The 27,731-nt window shown below is 38.2% G+C and overlaps 2 protein-coding genes across 3 annotated transcripts; one reads left to right on the top strand and one right to left on the bottom strand.

Annotated features, from left to right (window-relative positions):
• Nucleotides 1-1,571: 1,571 nt before the first annotated feature.
• LOC122669744 (glutathione reductase, cytosolic-like) lies at nt 1,572-21,092 on the top strand. 2 transcript variants are annotated; one of them, XM_043866589.1, is made up of 17 exons: nt 1,572-1,842; nt 2,079-2,237; nt 3,634-3,698; nt 4,162-4,231; nt 5,223-5,294; nt 9,559-9,762; nt 10,635-10,708; nt 10,807-10,890; nt 12,854-12,941; nt 13,111-13,192; nt 13,931-14,004; nt 14,253-14,360; nt 14,525-14,589; nt 15,750-15,863; nt 17,001-17,100; nt 19,262-19,315; nt 20,756-21,092. In XM_043866589.1, exons 2-17 carry the CDS (start codon nt 2,097-2,099, stop codon nt 20,849-20,851), a joined length of 1,491 nt encoding a protein of 496 aa, XP_043722524.1. In that variant the 5' UTR covers nt 1,572-1,842; nt 2,079-2,096; the 3' UTR covers nt 20,852-21,092. The 2 variants fall into 2 exon arrangements, with proteins under 2 accessions (XP_043722524.1, XP_043722525.1); XM_043866590.1 differs by having other exon boundaries at nt 2,073-2,237.
• Nucleotides 21,093-22,252: 1,160 nt separating this feature from the next.
• On the bottom strand, nt 22,253-27,333 carry LOC122668377. Its single transcript, XM_043864955.1, has 11 exons — nt 27,283-27,333; nt 27,050-27,136; nt 26,520-26,615; nt 26,347-26,422; nt 26,156-26,257; nt 25,819-25,907; nt 25,608-25,712; nt 25,356-25,493; nt 24,526-24,631; nt 23,588-23,799; nt 22,253-22,408 (listed from the first exon to the last, which is right to left on the bottom strand). The coding sequence occupies exons 1-11, from the start codon at nt 27,331-27,333 to the stop codon at nt 22,340-22,342; spliced, it is 1,131 nt and encodes a 376-aa protein (XP_043720890.1). The 3' UTR covers nt 22,253-22,339.
• Nucleotides 27,334-27,731: the final 398 nt, after the last annotated feature.

Genomic DNA, 27,731 nt, shown 5'->3' with positions numbered 1-27,731 from the left:
ACCATGGAAATAAACTTATGATACAATCGAAGCCAATAATATTATGGGACCAATAATTGTATACCATGCACAACGATCAAATCCAAGCCTTAGATATCTTGGGAGACTTCTCAGTTCTAGGTGTTAAGGAGAAGACAACTTCACCATCACTTATGTAGTCTGTTATACTTATACATGTACAGTTAGTTGTTACATGTCACTGCCCAAGTTGTTCAAGCGGTTTCTTGTTTGATTCCTTTGTTAGTTACACTTCTTTTGTATTATAAATATTGCTCAATAGTTAATATAGTCTCTGTGGAAATTCAGAAACATAACACTAGGAAAGGTTGTTCTTTATTGATGGAGATCACTAATATTCTCAAAGATATCAAGTATCTTGCTATTTTCTGTGTCTTCATCTTTTCCATCATATTCTCAGGGAGATTAACAGCGTGGCTGACACTTTGGCCAAGAGGACAATGTCCGATGCGTTTAGGACTTCTTGGCCCATTCCACTCCTTGATTATCTCATCTATGTTATTTGAATTGGATATCTTGCATTTTTCATGCATCAATAAATAAATTATTTATACCTTCAAACAAAAAAATAAATTTAGGAGATGGGAACTAGTTGACTAAGGAGCTGTTATACAACCGCGGCACAGTGTAAGTAAGATATGGTAGGTAAAGATGTCATTTTATGTGAGGAGAGATATAGAGAAAAAGGAGCTTAGTGTAACATTTTCCCTTTAATCAAGATGAGGGTTCAGGACAATTTGGCTCTCCTCCCGTTGTGCTGGAAGTTGGAGGGTCCAGCCCAGCAAAAACACCCAAAACCAGGGGGTTATGGTCATTTCATTGGGGGCCTACTTTGGGTCCCACCTATGAAAGGACCAAAATCACCCTTGTTTTTTGGTGTTTTTGCTGGGCTGGCCTCTCCAGCTCCCACCACAATTGGAGGAGAGCCAGATCCAAGTGCACCTATGAATAAGGGTGTGAATTTTGAACCAAAACCATTTCTGAACCGAATTGTTTTTAGTTTATGTTTAAAAATATTAACGAATCATAATTAGTTCGGTTTAAACCATTTAAAAATCAATAAACTGATGATACAGATTGGAGATCTTCTGTTTCTTAGCCGATACATTACTCAATTGGAAGTTCTTAGCTTAAGATACAATGTTTTGACACAGATTGTAGATTCCATTTGGGCACGGATCAGGTCCCAAGGTCGGACCACGTACGTGAACCTGATCCGGGCTCAGAATGTTGCTCGATCGTGTTCCCTTGCACAGAGATTTAGGGATGGTATCGGTCTACCCAATACGATACCTATCCAGATTGGTTCATCTTGGCCCAAATCGGTGGGTTTACCCCTACTTTTCATTAAAGATCGGGTTTTAACTTTTTATGATTTTACCTTCGATCCGATACTGATACCCGATCCAAGATCGACAAAGAATCGGTATCCACCTCAGCCGATACTGATGATACCTCCTTCCATGCTGGCTGCCCTGCGCGTCTTCTCGTTGGCCCGCGCTGGTGCAGGGGGCACGCGACCGGCGGCGTTCTTCTTCCAATATTTTGAATACCAAGGCAAGGGGGTCGTTCGATTGGTGTGAATGCCGGGAAATCAACGAGAAGACCAGAAGAAAAGCTGCGAAATTCCCTCCTCTTTCGTCCATTAAACCTTTGATTTCCAGTCGTAATCGTGTAATTCACGACTATAAATGCTCCAGTCCTGAAAGGATCGCTGTCTCACTTTTAATGTCGTGGTAGTCTCCTGATCAATAGTTATCTACGCTTGAAGATCTTATAGTCTTAAATCCGCAGCAAGCTTTCTCTCAACTTCGAGTTCATTAGGTGAGATTCGCAATTGCAGCAAAGCCTTTTGATCTGATTTTCTTCAGGAAAATCGATCATTCGAGTTTGGTTTCATTCGATTCCGTCCATTTGGCTATCGTTTAAAAAATCTTTTAGCTGTTTATTGAAAATATTGATCATGTACTTTTTTTAATTATCAAAACTAGTTTTCTAGTGATTCATCAACCATTTTTGTTACTGAAAATGGAACTTCTTTTTGTTTGGTGTGGTAACAGCTTTATAAGTTTGTAATCATGTCAAGAAAGATGCTTATTGATGGCGAGCTGAGCAACTCTAATGATGATGGGGCGCAGTACGATTTTGATCTGTTTGTTATTGGCGGTGGCAGTGGTGGAGTCCGTGCTGCTAGATTTTCAGCTGGATTCGGAGCTAAGGTAAATTCAGAAAACTAAAAGTTGAATAAACTGAAAAACTACCCTGACGAGGAAAAGAATAAAGGAAAAAATAAAAAATTGGACTACTGTTTTCTTTTGTATGTCATGTATTTACTGCTTCTTTATGCAAGTTTTAGTTTATCTTAAAATTAAATGGCTTAATTCCCCATTGAGTAATTCTTTAAATGCATGGTGGTGTTTCTTTGAATTGGATGGCTGGCTGATTTATGTGATTGGAGACTGACCAATGATTCATCTTTGTGAACTCCTATTTCTTACTAAACGGACTTGTTAATGTCATTTCCTTTTACCTTTTGTTGGAGGCATGATGCGTGAAATAGTTGTTTACTAAAAGTTAATTACAATTGGATTACATCGAGGATCATCTCTAAGCCCATGTATATTTGTGTTAATCATAGATGAACTGACTAGAGATATTCAAGATAAATTCCCTTGGTGTATGTTTTTTGCTAAAAATATTGTTTTGGTGGATGAAACAAAAGCAGGGATAAGTGTAAAGTTGGAATTGTGGAGATCAACTTTGGAATCAAAAGGTTTTCATATAAGTAGAACAAAAAACAAGCGTATATGATGTGTAACTGTAATAATAATAGGATTGAAAGTGGAGTGGTGGAAATTGACGATAGGGAGATACTGTAAAGTGAAAATTTTGGATACCTAAGTTCAATATTAAATAAAGGAGAATAGAGGATGATGATGCACAAAGAGTTAGAATAGGAGGGATAATGTGGAGGGGTGCATCTGAAGTGTTGTGTGATCGACGTAGTCCTTCAAAACTCAAAAGGAAAATTTTAAAGGTAGTTATACGACCAACAACGATTTGTAAAGCTGAATGTTGGGCAGTGAAGAAACAATATATAAACAAACTTAATATAGCTGAAATGAGCATATTGAGATGGATAAGTGATAAAACTAGAAAAGTAAAATAATGAATGAACAAATTCGAGCTAATTTAGGAGTAGCTCCGATACATAATAAGTTGCCAGAGAGTTGTTTGAGTTTTTATGGACATATGCAACGTAGGCTTTTGAATGCTCCAGTATAGAGAGGTGATTTAATTCAGATCGAAGGAGTTAAATAGCCATGGGTAGACCTAAAATAACTCTAGGAGAAGTGGTGAGGAAAGACATGTATAACTTAGGACTAGTAACAAGTATGGCTTTGAATAGAGTTCAATGCAGAAAAAGAATTCATGTAGCCGACCCCATTTAGTTGGTATAAGGCTGAGTTGATTTGAGTTATATATTTCTGGTTCTAAATTATTTTTGGAGAATTTGGTAAGTTCAATGTCCTTTCTATGCTTTAGTTCCCTTAACTAGTGGCAGCATTTGAATTTCAATTCCAACACTAACCATTTTGGAAAATTTGTTGCAAGGTTGCAATTTGCGAGCTACCATTTCACCCTATCAGCTCTGAATTACTTGGAGGATTTGGAGGAACGTAAGTTTGTGAACTGACTTTTGAATGCTGGCCATTGCTTCAACCCCCCCCCCCCCTGAAAGAGCCCTGGAATTGTTGTAAGATAACTAAACCCGATAACCATTCTTGTCTTAACATATGAAAGACAAGGTTGGTTATGGGCCATTGGTTGCGCTTGTGTTTGCTCTATACATTTCAGATGGGGTTTGTGTCCCCTTCTTGTTGCAGAAACCACCTGAGTTGTAGTTCTGTTTTGGAGCAAAGGACCCTGTCATGGTGATTAATACAGTTTTTACAGTTAAATTTGTTTTTTTGATGTTATAATCAGTGGGAAACAAATCTTGCGATTGCTGTGAGTGGACCATTTTTGTTGGATCTGGATTAATACTTGTTAATACTTCATTCTATTACGTGGAATATGCAGAGCATATTCTTAGACTAGACATTGCATGTTAAATGATATGCTACACATTTGGTGCTATAGGTGTGTTATTCGTGGTTGTGTGCCTAAGAAGATCTTGGTGTATGGAGCATCTTTAGGAGGTGAACTTGAGGTGAGATCTTGAATCGTATTAGAAAACTTAAATAGTTTCATAAATACTTTAATGCATGGAGGAGCATCTTTAGATACATGTTTTATATTGCACTGCAACTTTTTGTGCTGCTATTCCTGTGGTAAATGTTTATGATGTTGAATCACTAGGAGAATTTTTAAAGAACATGTGGGTTAAGATTAAGAAAATAAATGTTGTCCATGTGTATCAGTGTATGTATTATAGAAGGTGTGAAACTCATGCAGTAATTCAAGATAAAAGTTGCACAGTGAGACAGTAATTTGGAACGTTGATAGCTTTTTGTTCTTATGGTTTTCCAGATTTGTGAATCTTTTGAGTCAACAGACTTGTCTCCATGAAGCATAATTGGATATTACCCAAAAAAAAATGTAATTGAACAAACATCTTGTTTGATTCTTTCTCTTCTGTGTAGTCCTCATTGTGTAATAGTGGCCTTGTAATCTTTGTGCGGAGAGGAGAGCTCATCCTCTATAGTTCTTTCATTATATGCATCTTAACTTTATATCCCCTATTAAAAAAAAACAAATTTAAAAAAGGGAGAGTTATTATGAAAGTTCAAATCTTGGGTGGGGGAAAATGATGAGAATTAAACATAAAAATCCCTTTAGTCGCCTGCACTGCTCAAATTATTACATGTTAGTAATGCATTTGAATGATTATCTAGTGGATGTGTTAGAAATTGCATGCTATGTGGAAAATTTTTAATTACATCTTACTGAAATTCCTAAATCAGTGTGTAAGAGATGGGCTCAACTCAGGTGCCAAATGGAGGATGTAATGGTTTAAGTATCTATAACAAACCTTCATCGCTGTTACCAGTCTTAAGTGCTACTGTTGTGTGAACCACTACATCTCTAGTTATTGGACTTATTAAACTGCATTAAATGTGGGTGGAATCTGAACTAACCCCATTAGATTATGATTGATTTGGATTATGTGGTTTAGAATGCTTAAGTGTGGTTTTCTGTAGGATGCGAGAAATTATGGGTGGGAACTGAACGAGAAGATTGACTACACCTGGAAAAAACTCTTGCAGAAGAAGGTCAGTGTTAATATTTGCTTTCATTTCATGTATATGACAATCACGTTAGACTGTATTTTGACTTCCCTAGAGGATCTATATCTATTTAGCCATTCTTTTCATGTTGGAGACAAATGTAAAACAGAGAAGATGAGTATACAGGAACATTACTACTTCAAGAAAGAAATAATAGTTAGAAACAGCAGAATAATGGTTCCAGTCAGCCCCAAAATTTAGTGGATTTTTGTTGTCTATTGTCCTCATAACAAATGGACTTTTGATGATTCAAAATCAGAAAGAGGTAAATTGTACTATTCTATCCAAATAAAGTTGAAAAATTCATCAAATGAAAAATCATATAGTGTAAATTCCTTACCAGGAAATTTATTCTTTTAAAAGCAGTTTCATGCATTCTTTCATACGGTCATCCCACAGTATCATGCTTGTGTTGCAACTAATCAACTTTTTAAACAAATATATATATATAGAACCACTTCAAAGCCCTTGTTCTTTCTAAAAATAGATCCTCCAGCACACGTCTCATTATTCACATCGTTGGGTTAAGTAAGTAGTTGACTTTGTTACATGGGTTCAGGTACAGGAATTGGGTGCAGGTATGTGTCGAGGAGTTGGATCCACCTCTTGTCTAAAACTAAAGATATGGGATGTGTCCAAAAAATGGCAATGACTGTTGGGACTCTGCTAAAATGTGTCAAGGAGGAGGATTTATGTGCCGAAAACTTGTGTCTAAAGAAAGGTGCTTATTCATTTTTTACTTCTTTGCAGCCATATCCAAGTGTCTAGATTTTTGAGTGTGCATGGGGCACATCCCCTACCATACCCATGTTCTGTAATATTGACAGGGGCACTTTGGGTGTACATGAACTATTACACCCACACCCCAAATATACCCTTATTCCCCGGGGTAATTTAGACCTTGCCCAAAGGGCAATGCCTAGGTGGCAATGGTCAATATTTATGGCCTTGAACTTAAAATATTTTTATAACTTTCCCCTCGAAGTCTTGGAAGTGTGGGTCAAAGCCCCGCAACTTTCCTTGAAGTTTGGGCCTTGACAGCAACACTGAAGTCACGAACGGACTCACTCATACTAAATCCGCTCAAGGATCCGCCCGTGTTGTTACTTGCCCTTTTGGTAATTTTTCCTGTGACCCACACCCCCGTGTCCCGGACACCCTAATTGAACCTTTGGACCATGTGGACCCTTGCCCTTGCCATCAATTGGTTAAGTGGGCCATGAAAGTAAGCCCACAAGGCCTAACTAACTAAATGGACCTAAGGGTCTAAGGCTTGGACCAAACATGGCCTAAGACCTAACCCAAAACCCATTTAAGCCTAAGGGCTTAACTCAATTCTAAAGACCCCTAACCAAACACAACCTAAAGCCCCTTCTATCCTTAAGGGATAAGGAAATCCCTTCATTCCCTTATCTCTCCCCCTCCTAAACAAATCATGGAGGAGAAGGAGGAAGGGAGAAGAAGAAGTGGAAGTAGGAAAGGAATAGGAGGGAAAGGGAAGAAGATGGGAGCTATGCCAAAATGGCTGGCTGCCCGACATCTCCTCCTCTTGCTGACCGAACTAAGGGAGAAGAAGGAGGTGAAGGAGAAGAGATGGAGAGAATGGTTGGAAGGAGAATCTCACCAAGGTAAGACCCCAAGCTTGGTTCTTCTCCATTTCCTTTTTGATTTTAGTAGATTCCTTGAGCTTGAGCTAACCTAGGGTTCCATTGGGACTCAAGGTGATGCTTGGACTTTAATTGGAGCTCTAATGGTGTTGACCTAGCCCTAGGAATGGTCCCTAAGTGCTGCATTTGCAGCCATGGTTGGTGAACCTTTGGTTTGAACTTTGAAACCCAACCTTTGGACCAAATTGAGACCAAATCCTTGTTGTATCTTGGATCCATGAGGTGAGCCTAGGTTCTAGTGACCCTAGGGAGGCTTAGACACCCCTTCCATGACCCTGAGAGCTAAGGGAGCTCCAAGCTTCAAGCTGGAGCAAAAGCCCTCAAAAATCTCGGATGAGACTGTCGGCGGACGCACGACCAGATCCACCAATCGTGGTACCGTCCACGAGTTCGCCCAATGTAATCTCTTTGAATTGGTCTGGACGGATGAAGGAACTGACTCAAGCCTGTTGCATCCGCCTAAAGGCAGTTCACTCTCGGGCATGTCTCAAGGATCGACCGGATGCAGGGAAGGACTAAGGAAGCATATCCGCCCGTGGGTCCGCTCGCTCTCGGGTGTGTCTCAGAGGTTGAACGGATGCACGACCGGATCCAAGTAAGATGTTCCGTTCATGGGTCCGCTCGCTCTGTTTTTATCTTCTGGCCTGAACGGAGTCAGGGACGGACTCACCTCTGCTGAAACCGTCCGTGAGTCCGCTCGTGCTGTCTTGGTTGAAACTCGCTTTTAACCTTGGGGGCCTAGTATGGGACCCTCCTATGCAAGCTTTAATGATTTCTTTTGTATGTCTAGGCTGGTGCACTGGTGAGATTCATGTTAACCACGCCGGATGGCACCCAATACTCGGGGAGATTCATATCAATCACGCCAGGTGACACCCGTGTTAGGTAAGTGGGTTCTGGGTGACTTTGTTGGGTTTGAATATATATATTTTAAAATCTTAGGCATGCTATTATATAATTATAAGCATTGTGCGCATTGCATTGTTATTCATATGTGAATTGTTATGATTGTGATAGTATGTTCACCATTGTATCGGCTGTGGTACCGGGTGTGCCGGTACCGGAACCCCAATTAATTTAATTATGAAGACTATTATATGCCATCCTGATCTGTATGTGCCGTGCCGTGCTGGTACCCGAGTACTAGATGGAATGGGACGTTGATGCACCCGGAATACCTCTCGAGACGATAGGATTTGCATATAGTATATCTGCGGCTAGGATGCTTGTTCCTTTATGCTACGACCTTTGCCAACAGGGGTTTATGTGTTGGATAGTCTGAGCACCTAATGTCTGTGGAGGCGGGAGAGGTCAGGTCAGGGGTAGTGATGGCTATCGGGGTCTGCCACTGGGTGATCATGATGGCTTCTACCGGCGTAGGTCCCTTCATGATAATTGAGGTTTCACTGGGGTGATAGGATAAGTGACCCTCAGTGTCTCCCGAGTTATCACAGTAGCATACACTTGACCGATAGAATTGTGTGCTAGGTGGAAAATGAATCTAACATTAGCATGCATTATTCTGATATTGATATTGTTTGTGTGTATGTGTGTGCATTCCCCTTTACTCCCTCACTAGCTAGTGTAGCTAACCCCGTTGCGCAACCCTCTTTTTAGTTTATATGCAGGGGGTACTACTCTTGACGAGCACCGTTGGATGCGAATCAAGTGGAGTCAGTGATAGTGACTTAGATGTAGATGTACACCCAAGAATTGTGCCCTTGGGGCAATTATTATTATTTAATTCTCTGTATTCATTCCACAATCATGTATAAACTGTATGTTTAATTATAAGGAGAGATTGAATGGTTATATTTATGAACAATGTACTATGTGTTATCATTAGAGAACCGATGCTCTATAATATCACATACTTTAATTTAATTTCGTTTCCACTAACTCTATGATTGGAACGGTTTATCCCATTTGGATGCGTTCCTTGCTGTTATCATGATTGATGACAAGGTGGACTGTGGCTTGGGACACTGTATCTGTGATCCTGGTGGGTATTGGGATGATGTGCGATTGTCTCAAACACCCCCTAGTGTGGCAGAATATCTTACATCGGGATGGGGGCGTGACATGAACTGTCCAGTTAGCAAAGATAAATTATGATAATTATTATTATTATTTTGGGAGAGGGGGCATCTTAATTTTAACATGAAGTCCTGCCGGGAAGCCTGAGGCATGGGCAATAAGGAAATGGCGGAACTGCAGAACATTGAAATTGGTGGACAATATTAGATTATAGTTAATTGATAATTCACAACCTTGTATAACATTTAATGTCTGTACAAATTAAGCTTAGAGGTTGAAGTGCTTTTAAGGTGGCCTGTGCCTTGGAAATAAAAATTCAAAAAGAGAATCTGATTCATCTTTTCTGGAGTTCTGCTTCATTGCTTGTTTCTGTCTCTGAAATGGTTAGAATGAAAAGTTGCAGAATAGAGGCCCCAGTGGGAAGTGTTTGCCCTTTTTTTTTTTAATAGCAATATGAAGTTTATGCCTTTTCTTTGGGGGGGGGGGGGTTAACTTATTGGTGTTGACATGAGAATATTCTAAATTATCTTCTATCAATGCTGCAGACACAAGAAATAGTTAGATTAAATGAAATATACAAGAGGATGCTGACAAATGCTGGAGTTAAGTCGTTTGAAGGTGAGGGAAGGATCATTGGGCCTCATGAAGTTGAGGTGACACAAATAGATGGTACTAAATTGAGCTTTTCAGCAAAGCATATCTTGATAGCAACTGGTAGTAGGGCTCAACGTCCACCAATTCCTGGGCAGGTATTTCCCCTGAACTTATCTGATACAGTAAGCTTAATGGGTGTCCTGTCACCCGTGACACAGTATGTGGCTTAAGTTTTTTTTTTTTAAATCCTTAAAAATGTTATATGTTTTCTATATTAAAGATTTAAGCTTGCTAAATCTACAGACATACAAGGCATTCCTTGGGATACTTAAATCAATATTCTTTAGCTTCTCTTGTACACAACACTAACTGTTTTCTTCAAGTTCGTTCGTTTACTACAGATACTTGTAATTCTGAATCTTCATGTTTTCCATAGTACTTCCCCCCCCCCCTCTTGTGGTTTAAGATAACAATTAAATCTCCAAAGTTGGCAAGGTATTTGAAACTTGGAGAACATAAGGACATACATGTTTAGTGAGTTCATTCTGTATTAAATACAATTAGATGGCTCAAGCAGATTCTATGTTAGTTTGGGAGTCCATTTTACTGTAGGGAGAACAGAAACTGTACTTCTTAGTTCTCTTGATATTCTCCTTTTCTGTTTTATTTATTTGGGTGTCTATTGATAGATTATGCCATGCCCCTGCTTTTTAGACTACAAGGCTGGTAATATTTTTGTTTTTCTTGCTTCTGTCAGTTGTGGTCATGGGTATGTCAGATGACATATATGCTACCCTTTACTGGACTTTGTAATATCCTCCAGTGTCACCAGTTTGGTTTGTGGGGACAATCTTTTGAACAGTTTTCTGTCCTTAATATCTGCAACATTTGTTGGAAAATAAACACTGAATGAATCAGATACAAAGCTTTGAAGCAATAATCCTTGTATAAGACCATTAATTTGACTAATGTTTTTCCCTTCCTGCTTTACTTCCATACCATCTAATGTGTTTAATATGAATTTTAGGAATTGGGTATCACCTCTGACGAGGCTTTGAGCTTGGACGAGTTACCTAAACGAGCTGTGGTATTGGGTGGGGGGTATGTTACTATCTATTCATCTTTTTTCTTTTGTGGTTAATTCTTTATCTGCATGGGATGGCCATAAGTGTACTTGACTTCTATTGCGTCTTATATAGGTACATTGCTGTAGAATTTGCCTCAATATGGCGCGGGATGGGTGCTACCGTGGATCTATTTTTCAGAAAGGAACTTCCACTAAGGTTGTAATGCAGATTTGAATGGTTTTGTTCTCTGACTATAAATATCAGATTTTTAAACGCTCCCGGTCAAAAGAAACAAGTAATCCATCTTGTGGTTTCCTTTTGGCAAGCTACCATGATATTCTTGACTCCTGATAACTTCTAGCCTTTTTATATGCATATTTGAAAAGATCATGAGAATGCAGTTCCTCAAATCTCTCCTCTGAAACCGTTGCCTGTGTAATAACTTTTGCTATATGAAGTATAAAAACCAGAAATAAATGTAAAAATTGTTAGCAGGTAATTGGGGATCATTATTGCTATGTTTGAAAATGCCAATTCCTATTTTATGTGATAGAACAAAGTCTTTTAGGGCATCTTGGACCACCACTATTGAAGGAAAATCACTGAAGTGTCTTTTTTAAATCTGTAAAACTAATCTACTAGACTCTTTTCCTTTCAATAAAGATTACTGATAGAATTAATTACTTTTCAGATGGGACACTTGATGTCCATCCCTTCCTGCCAATTTTGCAGGCAGAGGATGGGACAATTTGGATAGATTTGACTAGTAGAGATGCATGTAAGCCTTGACAGTGAATGTATGGCCATAAAATATGCCAAATGCTTTTATAAACCATTAGCATCATAATAGGGAGAACAAAAGGAAGTGAAGGTTGTTTAATAAACCATGTGGAGAAAAGGGTTAAATAATTCATTTAATAGCTTGAAATTACTATAGGTGTTTTACACTGAATAAAAAGGTGCACCAACTATCCTTTTCCTGGTTACACATGCAGCACTGATTTACCAGCCTAAATTTTGTCTTCTTTAACGGATCAACTGTTGGTACCCTGTCTAGTGCCACCGCCTGATTGAAAGTCTCCACTTAGGGGGATATGGAACTTCTCCAAATCCTAGCTGTAAGAAGGTGAGTAGAGTATGGGATATACTATTATAAACATGTCATCTTTCAACAAAGGAAAAACAAATATATTTTCACCTTTTCCTACAAGAAAGGTGTTTTGAAAGCTTTCCAGCAAGTCCAAGATTGCTTAAATCTGATTTATATTGAAGGAGTTATGTACCGGTCAAACTTAATTCGGTGTGCTCGAATGCTGTCAAAATCACTCTGAATGAAAAAATATTTTTGGACATCAAAACAAATGAATATTTTACCGCATTTTTGGTTTTTAGCAATGTTTTACCATATTAAGATTTATGGAATTTTTAGATTTGAGAAAAACCCCAGCATTAGAAAGTTGAAAATTGCACCTACCGCCGAAAATCCAGTTTTTGTTCTTGAACTGCGGGGTTGACTTTTTTTTCTTTTGGAATTTGATTTTTTTAACTATTTTTATTGGATTCAAATAGGGGGATATTTGCTTATTTATGAATAATATCTTAAGTAAATGAAATACAAATACAAAAGCATTTACTTAAATGATATTAGGCATAAATAAGTGTGTTTGTCCTATGTCTGTCCTGGTCTCTAGCATAAGTGTCTGTCCTGCTTTCCCACTAACTGAAACTCCTATTTGGACTTTGTTTTTGCAAAATCTGATAGTGTCATTGTGTTTAAATGGCCTAAAATAGGCTGAATACCAAGTTTCAGACCCAAACTAAGTCTAAAACCCACCAAGATGAGGCTTCGAGTCGAGAAAAAAAAAAGTGCACCAACTCGGCGAGATCTCGACTCGACTCGGTTTTTCAAGGGTCCGAGTTGGCACCGGGACCCGAGTTTTCGAACCTTGGGTTGTCCCTTATGCTGCAGCAAAGTAGACCTATAACAATGGTACATGGTAATTGCAAAAAAAAGGGAAAATATACAGAAGCAACATATAAAAGTAATTATTTGACTCCCAAACATTTGTTTCTTCTGTTTCGTTTACTTCTGTTTGTTAGAGCCCAGGCATTACTTTGCTATCTCTTTGTATATCTAGAATGCTTAGGCTGGCTTACTTAATAATATATTATATTGCAGAGGTTTTGATGATGAAATGAGGGCTGCGGTTGCAAAAAATCTGGAAGGTAGAGGAATTAATCTGCATCCAGGGTCGAATTTGAAAGAGGTGCAACTAATTCTTTAGGGCTGTGTGTCATCACATGCATTGTTCTGTCTTATTTTTAATTTCCTTTTCTGGCTACTGTCCATTGGTTTTCTCCCCCCCCCCCTCTTATTTTCATTATTTGGTTGCTGAAAATTTCAAGCTATTACCATGTTTGCTTTCTTTGTTTCAGTTGATTAAAACAGAAGATGGCATTAAAGTTCATACGGACCATGGGGAAGAATTGGTGGCAGATGTTGTACTCTTCGCCACTGGTAATTTCCAACCAAATCTTGGCATATAATTGTGTTTTGTCTTATCATCTGTGAAGGGATCTGAAGTGTAGTCTGTACATTTCCATATTCATATCACAAAATAGTTACAAACTTGATATATTCATTTTCACTAATGTGTCATTGTGGGAACTTGGTAATTTGGTTATCTTAGTCAACAAGACTTGGAGTTTGAAAACATTGAATTTTTAGAATTCATTACATTAGTGGTAGGTGGGTGGGTGTTACTGTGTTAGCAGTTGTATAGTCCTAAATGCCTTGCCTTGGCTGAAGACTTATGTGACATCTTGAAGATAAGCAAGGCTATATGAATGACTTTATATTGACAATGTTGGAGGAAATATGACTCTAATTGTCTATAATGCTGAAATGAAACCTGTTGAATATTATCTTGATTTCTGGTAATTTCTTTCCTGTTGGAGTATCTTCTCTTACAACATTTCTTGCAGATAAAGGATGATATAAAGTGTCTTTAAATGTCTCCCATTTTCAGATGCAATTTGCATTGACATTGCATCCATGTTATTCCATTCCTTCAGATATCAAAAGAAACCTGTCCATAATTTTCTTTAACCTGGGAGTTTTAGTCGTCATCATTTAGGAGGACTTTTGCATTTTTGCAACATAATTTTTATGGTCATCTAATCTTTCATAACTGTGCAAATTTTCTAAATTTTATATAAAAAAATCATGGAGAATGTGTCCTTTCTCTGGTTTCAGGTCGGATTCCTCACTCAAAGAGGTTGAACTTGCAAGCTGTAGGTGTTCAACTTGATGCAGCAGGAGCTGTGAAGGTTACTGCATTTACATTCTTTTTGTCTTGAATTTGCTACAGTCTCCTCTCATACATTACTAGACCATAAAGTTCCTGTTTTTTATTTGTTAGTGTTGCTGTTATGTTATTGTAGTATTACATTTCTATACAATGATTATGCAACGAATCATGTTTGCAAAATTATGCAGTGCCAAAGTTCACAAGTTCACGATATGATTGTGGACCATTACGGAAGGAGATCAGTTATTTATTTTTATGTTTTTCCAGGTGGATGAGTACTCCCGCACAAATATCCCTAGTATATGGGCTATTGGTGATGTTACAAACCGAATAAATCTTACTCCTGTTGCCTTGATGGAGGGAACCAGCTTTGCGGTATGTGCCTATGTGTGGTAACTGAAGCTTCTTCAATTATAGTCATTGAGCTTGGTGTGGCTCATCATGAAATTTATTCTCCTTTGTTGGTTCTTTTGATGAGGAACTAGGAAATATTTGTTTTCAATCGAACTAAAGTTCCATTCCTCTTACATTGCCTGCAGAAAACTGTTTTTGATGGTCAACCTAGTAAGCCTGACCACAGTAATGTACCTTGTGCTGTATTCAGGTAACATGTTTCTCTCGTTTAAGACACAAGATTCTTTCAAATGTATGTTTGTGTAATTTGATCATTTTAAGGTTTCAGTTTAAACTTCACAGAAGCTGGTTTATCATTTTCCCGAGTGTACTGAAATTGCGTAGTCAGTTTGTCTTGGATAAAAAATACTTATATTCTTGGCCGAAAATAATAATACAATTCATACCTATATCTATAAATAAGGACCCGTACACGGTGCACGAGACTCCTGCCACTGCGGTGTCTGGGGAGGGTCATAATGTAAGCAGCCTTACCCCTGCTTTCGCAGAGAGGCTGTTTCCAGACTCGAACCTGTGACCACTAGGTCACAATGGAGCAACCTTACCATTGCACCAAGGCCCAGCCTCATTCATACCTATATCTATATACAGGAAAATTCTGCTGTGACAAATATGATTTTTCTTGGGTGTGTGTATACACTATACTGTACAACAAAACAAGTTAGGCTAAGAAACAAGTAATGTTGAAACAAAAGACACCCAATGTTATACTTTTCATAAATCTTTTAACAGTTTTTAATTCATATGCAAAGTTATAAATTGGTTAGAATGCTAATATCATCCAATTGGGCAAATCTTTGTTCTGCATGGAATATTGGGTGTTGTTCACAAAATGAAAGCATTTGACTAACAGAAATGACCAAACCTCGTTTTGGTAACCCCAAAAGTATGGTGCCACTATACTGCAAGGACTATGTTTTGTGTGAGCCATTAAAATTATCAAAAGAGTGAGATATATATTCTTAATTATTTCAATCTTAAATAATGCCGGAATGAGTCAAATTTCAAGTTCTTGATAACAGTGTTACTAAACCACTGGGTAATTGCATCCGACTCTCCTAATGTGTAGAAGACCAGCCAATTTTCCATTCCCAATAGCTTCACCGAATTTCGGTAGGAAGATAAAGTTTTGTATGTGTAGCCATTCTCAAGATTGCTAGTTCTGGCACGAGCAGTGCTATTGGAACAGATCACCCTCAGAAATCTTTCTTCAGTTGCAGATTTGTCATTTCAAAGTTTTCATATTTTATTGCAGAGAAAAAACTATACTGTTGTGAATGAATTATTTTGTTCTAGTGATGTTGGAAAACTGTGTTTGATGACAAACTTTCCTGTCTTTCTGCTTGGCAGTATTCCTCCTCTTTCTGTAGTAGGCCTCAGCGAACAGGAGGCTGTAGAGCAAGCAAAGGGTGATATTCTGGTTTTTACTTCTACATTCAATCCAATGAAGAATACTATCTCTGGGTGCGTAAAGTGGTTTGAAAGCATTGCTTCTTGCTTGTTAAATATAAGCTTTGTATCTAAATGGATTCGCCATTGGACTATTAAATCACAAGGCCATCACCATGCATCCCTGTGAACTCTCAAAGATATCACTTTCCCATAGAACTTCTTAGAATTCAGGATGTAGTTTCTACTTACCACCTGGGTTAATTTTGTCTTGCCCCTGAGTTCCAAGATTCATTTGGTGAAAATTTCCTCAGATCAATCGTGAATGATACTTTCTCTATTCCATGTGGTCATGGCACTAGGCTATTGTTTTTAGTGACAAACTTGCCTAATTCAAATTTTTGCTTGATTAATTAGAGGTTTTTTTTGGGATAAAAGATCTGGAGAAGTTCAGATTCTGGTTGACTGGCACAGATCAATCTAGGAGTCTTTATCCAATAGAAATTACCAACCAGTTCTTTCTCATGTCCAGTCTAGTACCTTTTTCAACTCACGCAAAAACCTGCATCACTTCAGATAACTAGTTCAGATGGAAAGCAGGAAACCCTAGCAAGGAGCTATATATGGGAGAGAAAAATATAATGTAGGAAGAAATTGACAGATTTCACTAGTTGAACTCAAGAAACCCCTGTTGTTTAAACAACTACGACATCCTTCAATAATGTTGGGACCACTTGGAGGAAAGTGGTCTTAGATTTTTGAGAATTATACTAAGTGGTACTAGAAAAGTGGAACTTTCCCTGTTTCAAGTAAGTTCAATAGGGAAAATAATCAGCTTTGATAAAAGAGAGGGCACTGAGGTGGCCAAGAGGGGGAGTAGAATAGGGCACATACTCTGCCATGGGCTTGGATATTTTTTGTCTAGCTAACATATGAATACCAGGAAAAGGCCCTTCAGGTAATGAGTGTTTGTATGTGCCTTTGTGCTTATGTTTTACACTAGTGCAGAGCTCCCGATGCTCTAAATCACCTGGTGGCTACAAAGATATTGATTGCGTCAAAGTTCTTAAACTTTTGGATGTTTATCTTCTAGTTTGATTGCACATCTGTGGGATCTATTATAAGAAAATCTTACTTCCTGTGTAGCATGTAACGCCTTCTAGGTTTGTCTATGCTCTGTTATGATTCTATTTTATTGTCTTACACTTTCAGAAGACAAGAAAAATCAGTGATGAAGTTGGTCGTTGATGCTGAGACAGATAAAGTTCTGGGAGCTGCAATGTGTGGACCAGATGCTCCTGAAATTATACAGGTATTCTTCATATTTTTTAAACATGTGTTTTACCACTACTTGAATTCAATATGCCAATTTCCTTATAAACTTTGTTCACTTTCAATTATGAACTTAATATGAAAATTATCTTATTTCCCATGAAAGAACTGAAGGATCATTGAGAATCTTTTTAGGGAATGGATATTTCCACTCCCCCCTCACCCTCCCCCGGCCTAAGATTGTACTTCAATGAATACATTTTTTAGTAGAATCTTTCTCTGGGACAAGAAAGACAGATGTGAGAATTGCCACTCCATTTTTATTTTTTTTTGGTAGAACAGTTCATTTGTTACATTGCTTTGCATTGTATTGTTGAGTAGTACAGAACATAAAAGATCTCCATTTTCAATTTTCATTTGACAAAATTGTTCTTTTTTTTTTTAGTTTCTTTATTATGTTTTTCAATACTGTTTTAATATCTGAAACTCAGATGAAAAATATACCCTTGGATGGAATGGAGTTTCCATAATAATTTCCAGCATTGACTAAGAGAACTTGGTGGATATGGGAAAATGATGTTATGTGACAAGGTGGGAAAGCATATGGCAATTTTGATGATGGACTTGAGGGTTCATGAAGCTTAGATTGTCAAGTAGCCATGTTTTGGTGAGGTCATGGTCAGCCCAGACTGCAGCATGGGTCATTAGTTTCAAGCTCAGTCAGTCAAACATGGGCTTAAGATTCTGGCACAGGTCTCATAGTCCATACTTGCTTAAAATTTGGCTCATGTTGGTACTGGATTAACATAGTTGTCAAGGTGTCGTCTAGGCGTCCAGGCGCCTTGGTTGCCTAGTTGATGTCGCCTTGATTTTTGCCCTCTCCAATGCCTTGGATCGCCTAGGCGCCGTGACAACTATGTACTGGAATCCAGGATTGAGCCCAACTCATGAAGTTCAGATCCAGGATAGTGTGGACTGTGGATTGGACCAAGGATATCACCATTACCAATTAGTGGTACCCATTAATCAGGTGAGTGCACTGACATCCCTGACATAGGGGGAAAAACCACCACCAATGTTAATGATGGCATCCCTGAGCCAGTCCACATTGGCCTGGATTTGGGCCCCAGCTCACGAATCACCTATGCTGCCTGAGCTTTGCCTGCAGCAAGCCCCGTCTGGAAATCCTGTGGGCAGCTTGTTGACAGTACTACTTTCTAGTTGGACCATCAGGCTTCAGCTATCGATGGCATGTTCTATGGAAATCTCAAATGACTTGTTCATATGAGAAAACAACTGATGGGACTGGTCAGTTTTAGAAGCAAGGCAGAAAATGGCTTTCTTACTTCGTTGTTTGTTGGCTGGAATAAAGCACTTCTAATATTCCATCAAATATCCTTGTATGCAAAGTGGAACCCACCTTCTTGAATTAGTAGAAAAAACACAAGCCAATTGTTCTAACTAACTCAAAACATGGCTATTCTTATTCTCTAAAGAGTTTTGGAGAGGGGTTTTGGATGTAATAGTAATTTTCAAAATCGAAATGGGACATTGGATACATATACATACAATTATGATTTTGATGTTGTAGAGGTGCAGCAATAATTTTTTTGTCTTTTTGTTCCTAAAACATGTCAAGTCTAAGTCTAAGGTTTGAACCACTGAAATTGCAATTTTTTTGGTATTAATGTAAGTTCAGTTTTAGGATAAGTATTACATTCCTTCAAAAGGAAAAAAGAAAAAAAATGGCTTGGCGTAGTGGTTGGCTTTTTCCTGCTATGGTATAGTTGTGATTGTTGTGCTCGAGTTCAAGTCTCACCAACATCCAGCTATTTAAAAATGGGTTGGCGTAATTATTCATTGGACTTGCTCCTTGGACTCAGAAGACTTGACCAAGCCACGGATGTCAGCCGAGTCTTAAACAGGAAAGGCCAACATGTTGATTCGATTCCTGAGTCTTGGGATTCAGTGGTATTGACTAAGCTTACGTAAATGTCCACTGCATATTGTCAACCATTTGAGGGGTGGTATGGTTGGCTGCTTTTAGCCTCCATGTGGCTAGAAAAGGGTGATTTCAAGATAAGCCTGATGTGTTCCAACTTCAAGTTTTTGCTGAATAAGTCTATAAAATTCACACTCTACTTTTCCCTTTGCCTTTGAATTTGAAAATTTTCTGATTATCATTTTGGGTATTCTCACAGGGCATTGCTATTGCGTTGAAGTGTGGAGCAACAAAAGCACAATTTGACAGCACGGTAAGACAACCTTCTCTCTTCAGAATTTAGTGCGTTGGATGGACTCCCTATGGCCTGCTTTTGGTCACAGTGGTAAAGTAAAATACCTGGCAATGCAATGTATTGAACAAACCTAGATTAGCATTGCTTCATTTCTTGGAGATAGGAAGTGGCTTTATATCATTCTGTCCTATTGGGAAGTTGCAGTGCATTTTGTTGAAGTGGGACCTTAGGCTATTCTTTGAATAGTCTTAATAAGTAATTCTATGGTACAAAATGAAGCTGAATGCTAGGCAGTGAAAAAGCAACATAATGTACTGTGATGAGAATGTTGAGATGGATCAATGGCAAGAGTGACTAATGCACTGGCAGGGAACTTTTAAAATAGCATCTGTAGGTGGCAAGACAAAGGAAAGGTTGACTAAGTTGGTTGGCAACAAAGATCAGTGAGTGCAGGGACAAGGGGTAGGCCACTAATGGTTTGGTCTTGAAGTGGTGATAAAAGTTATCAGTGGATAAATTATGATTAGGTTCTCAGTTAAGTCTCAAAATAATTAGTGTTCAATGATGTTTAATGTAAAGGGGAAAATGTCGGTGATGTCTCAAGTTTGAGATGGCGGAAGAGAGGTTTTATAGAGGAAACTGTATGAGGTTATGAAAGCAGTTTGTTAGAGCAGGTAATCAAGTGATTGAATTAATGAAAGGCAGAAGGAAAGCACCCTGTACACTCAGGTGATATACAAAGCCAAGGGCTCCCATTATTCTCTTCTGAAGATTAACCTTCAAGCTGGGAACAGCCTCCAAGGAGGGCAATATAAATTTGAATTGTGAGTAGCCTCATCTATCCACTGACAACCCCATAAAAAAAGAGGGAGTCATCTGCAAATTGCAAGTTTGCCACAAGGCATGATCATATGCTTTCAACACATCAACTTTACACAACACCCTATGAGATCCCTCTTGAATCTTTGAATCCAACACATCATTTGCCACCAACACCTCATCTAAAATCTGCCGTCCCTTCAGAAAAACCCCTAGAATTACAAATGATCTGTTGCATCACCAATTTCAATCTAGTCCCTGATAAAAGAGGTAAATTAAGTAGGGCATCTGGAAGTAGTGAATGTTTGAAGCGATTTTCAAGACAGCTTTACAAATTCCCAGCTTAGTGATAATGGATTCTTGAGTTCAAGTGATTTTGGCATCTTATCTCAGTTTTATTGAGTATTTCCTTTTAAATTATAATAAAATTATTCTCACATTTGATATGGACAAATAATTTGTGTTCTACCTTCTCTTCACCAAATTTTGTATATCACCTCCTCTTGTAATTCATTTTAATGCTCACCCAAAGTGCTTTCAACATTACGTAGAGTTGAAACCTGAAATTTCCTATAGCTAATTGGTTTTAATATGGATTTTCTTCTCCATAACTCATTGAGTTTTAAATTTTTGGTACAGGTGGGCATCCACCCTTCTGCTGCAGAAGAATTTGTGACAATGCGGTCTCTAACAAGGCGTGTTGAGGGAGCTCTCAAACCAAAGACAAATCTGTGAAGATAAGAGATCTAGCAAAGAATGAAAACAATTTTAAGACATTTCTTTTCATCCTAGACAGTGTCCTACATCACACAAAAGGGAAATAAAAACTTTGTTGTAAAGTTTAGTCTGAATTAGTCTTATCACACAATAAAATCATACCATTTTTTTCCTATTATGTTGGTGTATTAATTTTCTTACGCAGGAGCCCCTCATATCTATACGTTGATTTGAAAATTTTGATTACTTGCTTCATTTTTGTCCCCCAACTGCCATTCAATACAGTAAAAAATACAGGGTAAGCAGGTTTTTTTCATGGCTGGACAATCATTTAAGTATTACCTGTTTAGACATCAATCCACTATACGGCATATAAGAAAATATTTCCCAGAAACAGACCTACTAACCATTATCTCTTGTTCGTTCTTTAACATATCAAGGTAAACTCATTGTTCAATCCAGTCATTAAAATATATCATGGTCTAGAGTTACCATGCACCGAATTTCATACTCAAATTCAACTAAATATTCCCATGTATGTCTGTGCATCCCAAGATATATATCCATGCACGCTTAGAGTACACCAACCAGTACTATGCACTCTCTCATAGTCCTGAATTTTTCAAAGCTCCAGTTTGCCATTTAGCAAACTCGGCTAGGGTTGAAATTCGTTGGTTGGAGACCTTGGGGTCTATCACTTATGTGCCATTTGATTTGCCATGTGTTTAGGAAAGAATTTGTAAACAAACCATGTAGGAAAACTGTCCCTCCATCAAGCTGCCATCATCTAACCTTGATTAGATCCTAGATCAATCTCACCTTTCTTTCTGTAGGATTTGGATATTGCTTGAGAACCAAGGTACCTGCATTTGTCAGAAAACAAAGTGACAGATCTCCACATTGTGTTCATATGATTGAGACAGGCCATCAGTATATGCCTTGAAATGTTCTACATACGCATACATATCCATGTGTACCCAAGAAATGTACCATAAAAGTTGACTTCAGTTTATGTATTTGGTGATACCATCTTTGGTTTTATATATAATTAAAGAAGATACAAAATGCTTGTGTCCTATATTTTTCACCAAAAAGTTACATTGCACTGATTACAAGCGTAACCGTTCAAAATGCTAGTGCATTTTTCCCATAGAACACTTCTGGGAGGACAATCTCAGATTCTGTAGTGCCCAGTAATGCACTTCATCATGAAATGGATAGAATTCACTTCTTGCAACTTGAGATCTGCCATCTAAACCCTACGCCCTAAAATTTATAAACATAGGATCAGCCCAAGCAGGCCATTAAGCAGCAAAGAACCGAGAAAGATGTGATTATTACAACAATAGAACCTTTGATAACAGAGTCTCGATTCTAGGAAGACTGTACCAAAGCACATAGTCTTGAGGCACAAATATCTTGCTAATTAGAGGATCAACAGCAGCCACGGCAGTGCCACACTTCTTGTCTCAGCTGGAAAACTCAGTGCAATGCTCCACTTTTAACTTAGTCGAACTTGACATTAGAATACAAAAGGGTATCTCTGGTGATGGGCATATTGAGAAGAAAGTAGATCTGCGAAGCAACAAAAAGATAGCACCAAATAATGTAAGTACTTTCCCAGTCCTCTAAAGCGTGTAGGTTCATCCATCTACAAAAGAAGATTAAGTTTAAAATATCTAGAACTGCAAGACATTATCTAAATATTCAAGACACAAAAAGCTTCAACCATAACCACCATTTCGATCCATGGATTTTGGAGATGTGTCATGTTCCAACCATGAGTACTGCACATAATCTATGAATAAAATTCCCCTTCCCCTACCGTGGGGGTTGGGGGTTCTTCTACCAAAAAAACACCACCATTTCGGAATATTGTTTCCTGGATTTTTTCATTCCAGGTACATTTTCTTGGGAATTGATGATAGAGATGATTCTGTGAATCAATGATCATTCACTAAGATTGGAACCAAATGTTCTTGCAGAAAGGCCTACATAATGTCCCAATAATTCAAGTTCAACCATATGCCCAAGATGATCGATCTTTCTGCTCATCAATGTCCATAGCCAAGATGACATTGAATTGGAAGTATGAAGAAAAGGTCAAATAAGAAAGCAGCAACCAATATTTGTTTTGTAATTTATTCTATAGGCTGTCACAAACAGTCACAATGAAAAATAATTTGATGATATGAAAGACAAGAGAATAATCTCTCCATTTCACATCGGCAAACAAGGCCACCAGAATACACTTCATAAGATGGGTCAAAAAAGAAAGCAGCAACCAATTTTTGTTTGTCATTGATCCTGTAGGTTGTCACAAAACAACCACAATGATAAAATAATTTGATGATATGAAAGAAAGACCAGAGAAAAATCTTTCTCCATTTCACATCGACAAACAATGTCACTAGAATATACTTCACAAGAAATTGCTCAGGTACCAACAAATAAAACGTATTGGTCAACCATAAGTGAGACAGAAAACCCTACCCCATACTATAAAAATCAGAAAATCATATTTTAAAATCCTCTTGAATCCTAAAAACTAAAAATACTTGTCTAAACGAGCATTGTGCTCGAAAACAAGGTCCCCCCACCTTTCAATTAGTAGATGTTTTACAGTCCACTAACCAGGATATGTTTTTTCTAACGATTGAGTGAAAATCCTAATGCTGTTTAAAGAAAACAAATTGCATTTTTTAAAGTTAATTCTAGCATTGACAACCAACCAGAACATCATGTAGAACTCACCCCAAGCAGAGTTGATATGAGGAGAATGATTCCTGTAATCCAAGCAAGAGTCCGTCTAACCAGCTGCACCTCTGCAGTGGTGGTCGAGTTACTTGAGCCTGCCAGCTCCTCTAACAAACGTGAAGAAGATCGAGAACTAAATTTCACATCCAACAATGATCCAGACTTGGGACAAGATTTCCCCCTGAAGAAGAAGACTCCTACAATTTGCCCTGCCCAAATATAATAAATCCCTCAGTTTTTTTGTATAGGATGGTAGGATTCTGTGTAGCTGCAGCATCAAAGCACGAAAAAATTTCTCGATTCATGAACAGGCAGCAGTAAAGCAGCAAAACTACACTGATCTAGATTTTTCAAAGGAGGTTATCTTTTTCTCTCATCCCCCCCCCCCCCTCTCCCTCTTTTGATGTGTTTTATACATGTGTGTACCCATGCATAACAGGTATGCACACACACACAAAAGCAAGGAAACTGTGTTTAAGAATCACGTAACTAGAATTATAGATTACCCAGTCAACAACTGAGAAAGTCTGATGATTTTAAGCCAGGAAAAAAAAGGGCGTACCCAGTGCACGAGGCTCCCGCCACTGTGGGGTCTGGGGAGGGTCATAATGTACACAGCCTTATCCCCTGCTTTCGCAAAGAGGTTGTTTCCAGACTCGAACCTGTGACCACTTGGTCACAATGGAGCAACCTTACCGTTGCACCAAGGCCCGCCCTCAAAACAAGAAAATTTTCAGGGTGATCCTCCTAACAGTGGGGGGCTATTTCACATAATCAGATAAATTCAAATGTTTCAGGAAGTACACTACTTTGAACAAGAAGGAAAATGAATGGGGGTGTGAAATCCTTAAAAGAGGCCTATGAGCTCATATGGCTGCTTGTCCCTATTTAATGAATAATGGAAAAATATTCCAAGGCCAAAGAAGAAATTTAACCTTTATATGCTGCTTGTAAGGAATCAAATAGCTTGGCCAGTGTAGTCACAATCAGCTCCATTCCTTGCTGAGTAATGCCATCAGATCCATAATGTTCTTGCAAAGCCTGTAAAATGTTAAAGAAACTCATAACAAACAATAGAGATAGAACACATGAAAAAGGTTAGCATGGAAAATGAAGAAACATGGATGTAATTGAGAGAAAGAGCAACAAGTATTTAATAATCCCTGGGAATATTGAACAGCATATTTTGAACTCAAAATTTAAAAAACATACATATCTTGCACAATGAGAGACAACACTCAAGGAGCAATAAAAGCTATGCTTTCTTAATCAATATGATATCTCCTCTTGAAAGCAATAAAGAGATAACAAAACATGCAGGTTAAATGTTGGGTATTCAACCCCCTGTAAGGAACAGGCGGCTGGGTCCCGTCCCGTGGAAACATGCCAACCAAGCAACACTACAAGTTTATCTGCCTAAACTTCATATACTGAAACAGCAAAGTTAGCATAAGTAATACCATGGCCCCAAAACATTCAGGTATCAAGAATTGATCAAAATACTTAAAAGTATTTGGCTATTTGCCAAAGAGCATGTAAGCAATAGGTTTCCACTACATATCAAATTTAAACAATGAAATTACAATTGAAAATCACAGTTGTTAAATTTTTACACCTCATAATCCAATCCTATGATTTGATTTGAGTATCACAGCCAATGAACTTTCCTAACCCTCCCTTGGTCTTGGTTCCATAATATTTTCTTATGGGTCAATTTCTTACAAAATAACAGTCAAAATAGAATGAAAAAGAAAAAATCCATCACCTTAATGCCAGTAAAATGGCCAGTCATTAGCTCTGCTGTGTTCTGCATACTCCAAGAGAAATCTTTATGTGTTTCAATTGCTCTTCTGATATTATAGATCAGAGAAACAAGACTTATTGCAAATTCCTTGTCTGCATTCTATAAAACAGATGAAACATGACCAATTAAGTCTTCTAAAAAAACTTAATCGGTGCTTCTCATAAAATGTTATGCCTTTATTAAAAAAAAATAGGTTCAAAGCCAGAGGAAGACCTTTGACATATCCAGTGTTAGAGAGCCACTGGTCAAGGGTACAGTCAATTCCCCATTCAGTGGTCCCAACTTACTAGTAATGTAGGACCCACCCAACATGGATGCCTGAAAAAGCAAATATGTTCATCATCAGCAACAAGAATATTATTATACAATAAATATAAATAGGGTAACAATGTCAACATGAAAACAAAGGGGAAATATGACTAACAAGTTCATAAATTTCTTTGTCTAAGCACACCATATCACAATCAAAGCCTACGGGTTCATTCAAGGAGACTACTGACATGTCATCTGCATCTGAAACAAACTCAAAGGACCAAATTACATCAACAAAATTTACCAGCATGAACCCCAAGGGGTAGCTCAGTTGTCAAGGGCCAACACCTCACACAACTGTGAGGTCATGAGTTCAACTCTCTTTGGGGCCTAACCATCAAAAATTTTGAAAAAAAAAAATACCAACATGGAATGAAAACATTCTGAGTGCTTCTTTTTTTTTCAATGTCTAATATAAATCTGTGAAGTAAAGATGTCAAAAACATTTCAAATACCTGGAAGCTGGATGTCAGCTTTACAAGAACCAAGAACACTGCTCCTAAAGCCACTTCCCCTCTGGGCACCACTAAGGCAGTCAATCAACTGCTGATCTGCATGCTTAGAATAGTCCATCAAGCTACTCACAATCCCCTAAGAAAATTAAATAATAAGAAATGCACGTCATGGAGGATTTAGCAACCTTCTGCTCCCTGGACTTCCAGCACAAGAGCAGCATGAGGCCTATCAAATGGATTGGGCAGCAGAATCTCATTCAACTACATGTTAGAAACCATTTATTAGCATCAAATACTAGAATAGCAAAGACAGGAGATCCTTAGACAGATATTTTTCATAGTTTATCATCTATCTGACCTTATCTGAGCTCTCAGCTGAAAGAGAAGCTGGTGGAGCAAAACCAAGTAAAATTGACACTGCAGCAGCAACATCCGAAAGTAAGATGGGATCCTTCTGTGCCAATAAAAACAGAACCTTTACATCATCAGTTCACCATCGTTAAAGACACAAGTAAATTGAAAAAATCGTGAAATTGCAAAACTTGATTCATTAGGAAACACATGATCGAAATTAATTCCTTTCCAATAATATAGTGCATCAACAATAGACAATTTCTTACATTACGAATAGTTACTAGAAAATCACTTGGCAGAAACCATGTACATCCCCGGCTAATAACCAAATGAAAGATGAAAAAATTGAACGAATACCATTACAAAAGGTGAAAAAGGAGTAAGCTTTGGACCAACATCAAAGGTAAAAACACGCTATAGCGGAACTTACAGTTTCTTGTGGTGGGCAAAAATAATCATACAATTCAAATATATCAACAAACTTATTAGTTCCACAGAGGCAAATCTACCAAAATTACATAAACAAACAATTACCTCATCGAAGACATATGATGAACGAGTGCGAAGAAATCGATGACCAGGGCTATCGAGGAAGATGATCGACCCGCTACTGCTTTCGGCCTGTATCAAAATACAGTACATATAAACAAGGTGAGTAACAGATCCAAATCCATCTTGTGAGTTACAGACTAAAAAAAATTAAGGAAAATTTTCATTCACATAAATTTCAATGACAAAGAGGAAAATTGTTTGGATAAAATACAAACCCTGATTTTCACGCAGAGAAGACATAATAAAATCAAGACACGGATATCCATTTCAGACAGAGAGAGAGAGAGAGGGAATTCTGATCTCGCCGGGAAGTTCCGTCAAGGAGGAAGAATACAAGTAAAGGGTTCACTTCAGACTTCAGAAAGCCATATACGGATGCTCCAACAGAGGAGCGAGAGTGACGAGACTGTTTCGTAGCAGAGGAGTCATTGTCGAGGAGTGGCGAGAGAATTGTATCGACTACTAGTAGGGCTGCAAGGTTGGGTTGGGCCAACCCTGAGTCCCCTTGGGCGCCCGGCCCAATCCTGACTCAGGACTTTAAAAATCCAATCTCCACCTTCCCTCAGGGTCGGGCCGGGACCCTGATTGGTTTTGATCATAGAGTGGGTAAGGGAGAGATGGATGGATTGGATTCAGTTGGGCTGGATCGAAAAGAAAATTATCA

Source organism: Telopea speciosissima, chromosome 7, assembly GCF_018873765.1.
Source record: "Telopea speciosissima isolate NSW1024214 ecotype Mountain lineage chromosome 7, Tspe_v1, whole genome shotgun sequence".
Lineage (NCBI taxonomy): Eukaryota > Viridiplantae > Streptophyta > Magnoliopsida > Proteales > Proteaceae > Telopea > Telopea speciosissima.
This window is presented reverse-complemented; position numbering and strand designations above follow the sequence as displayed.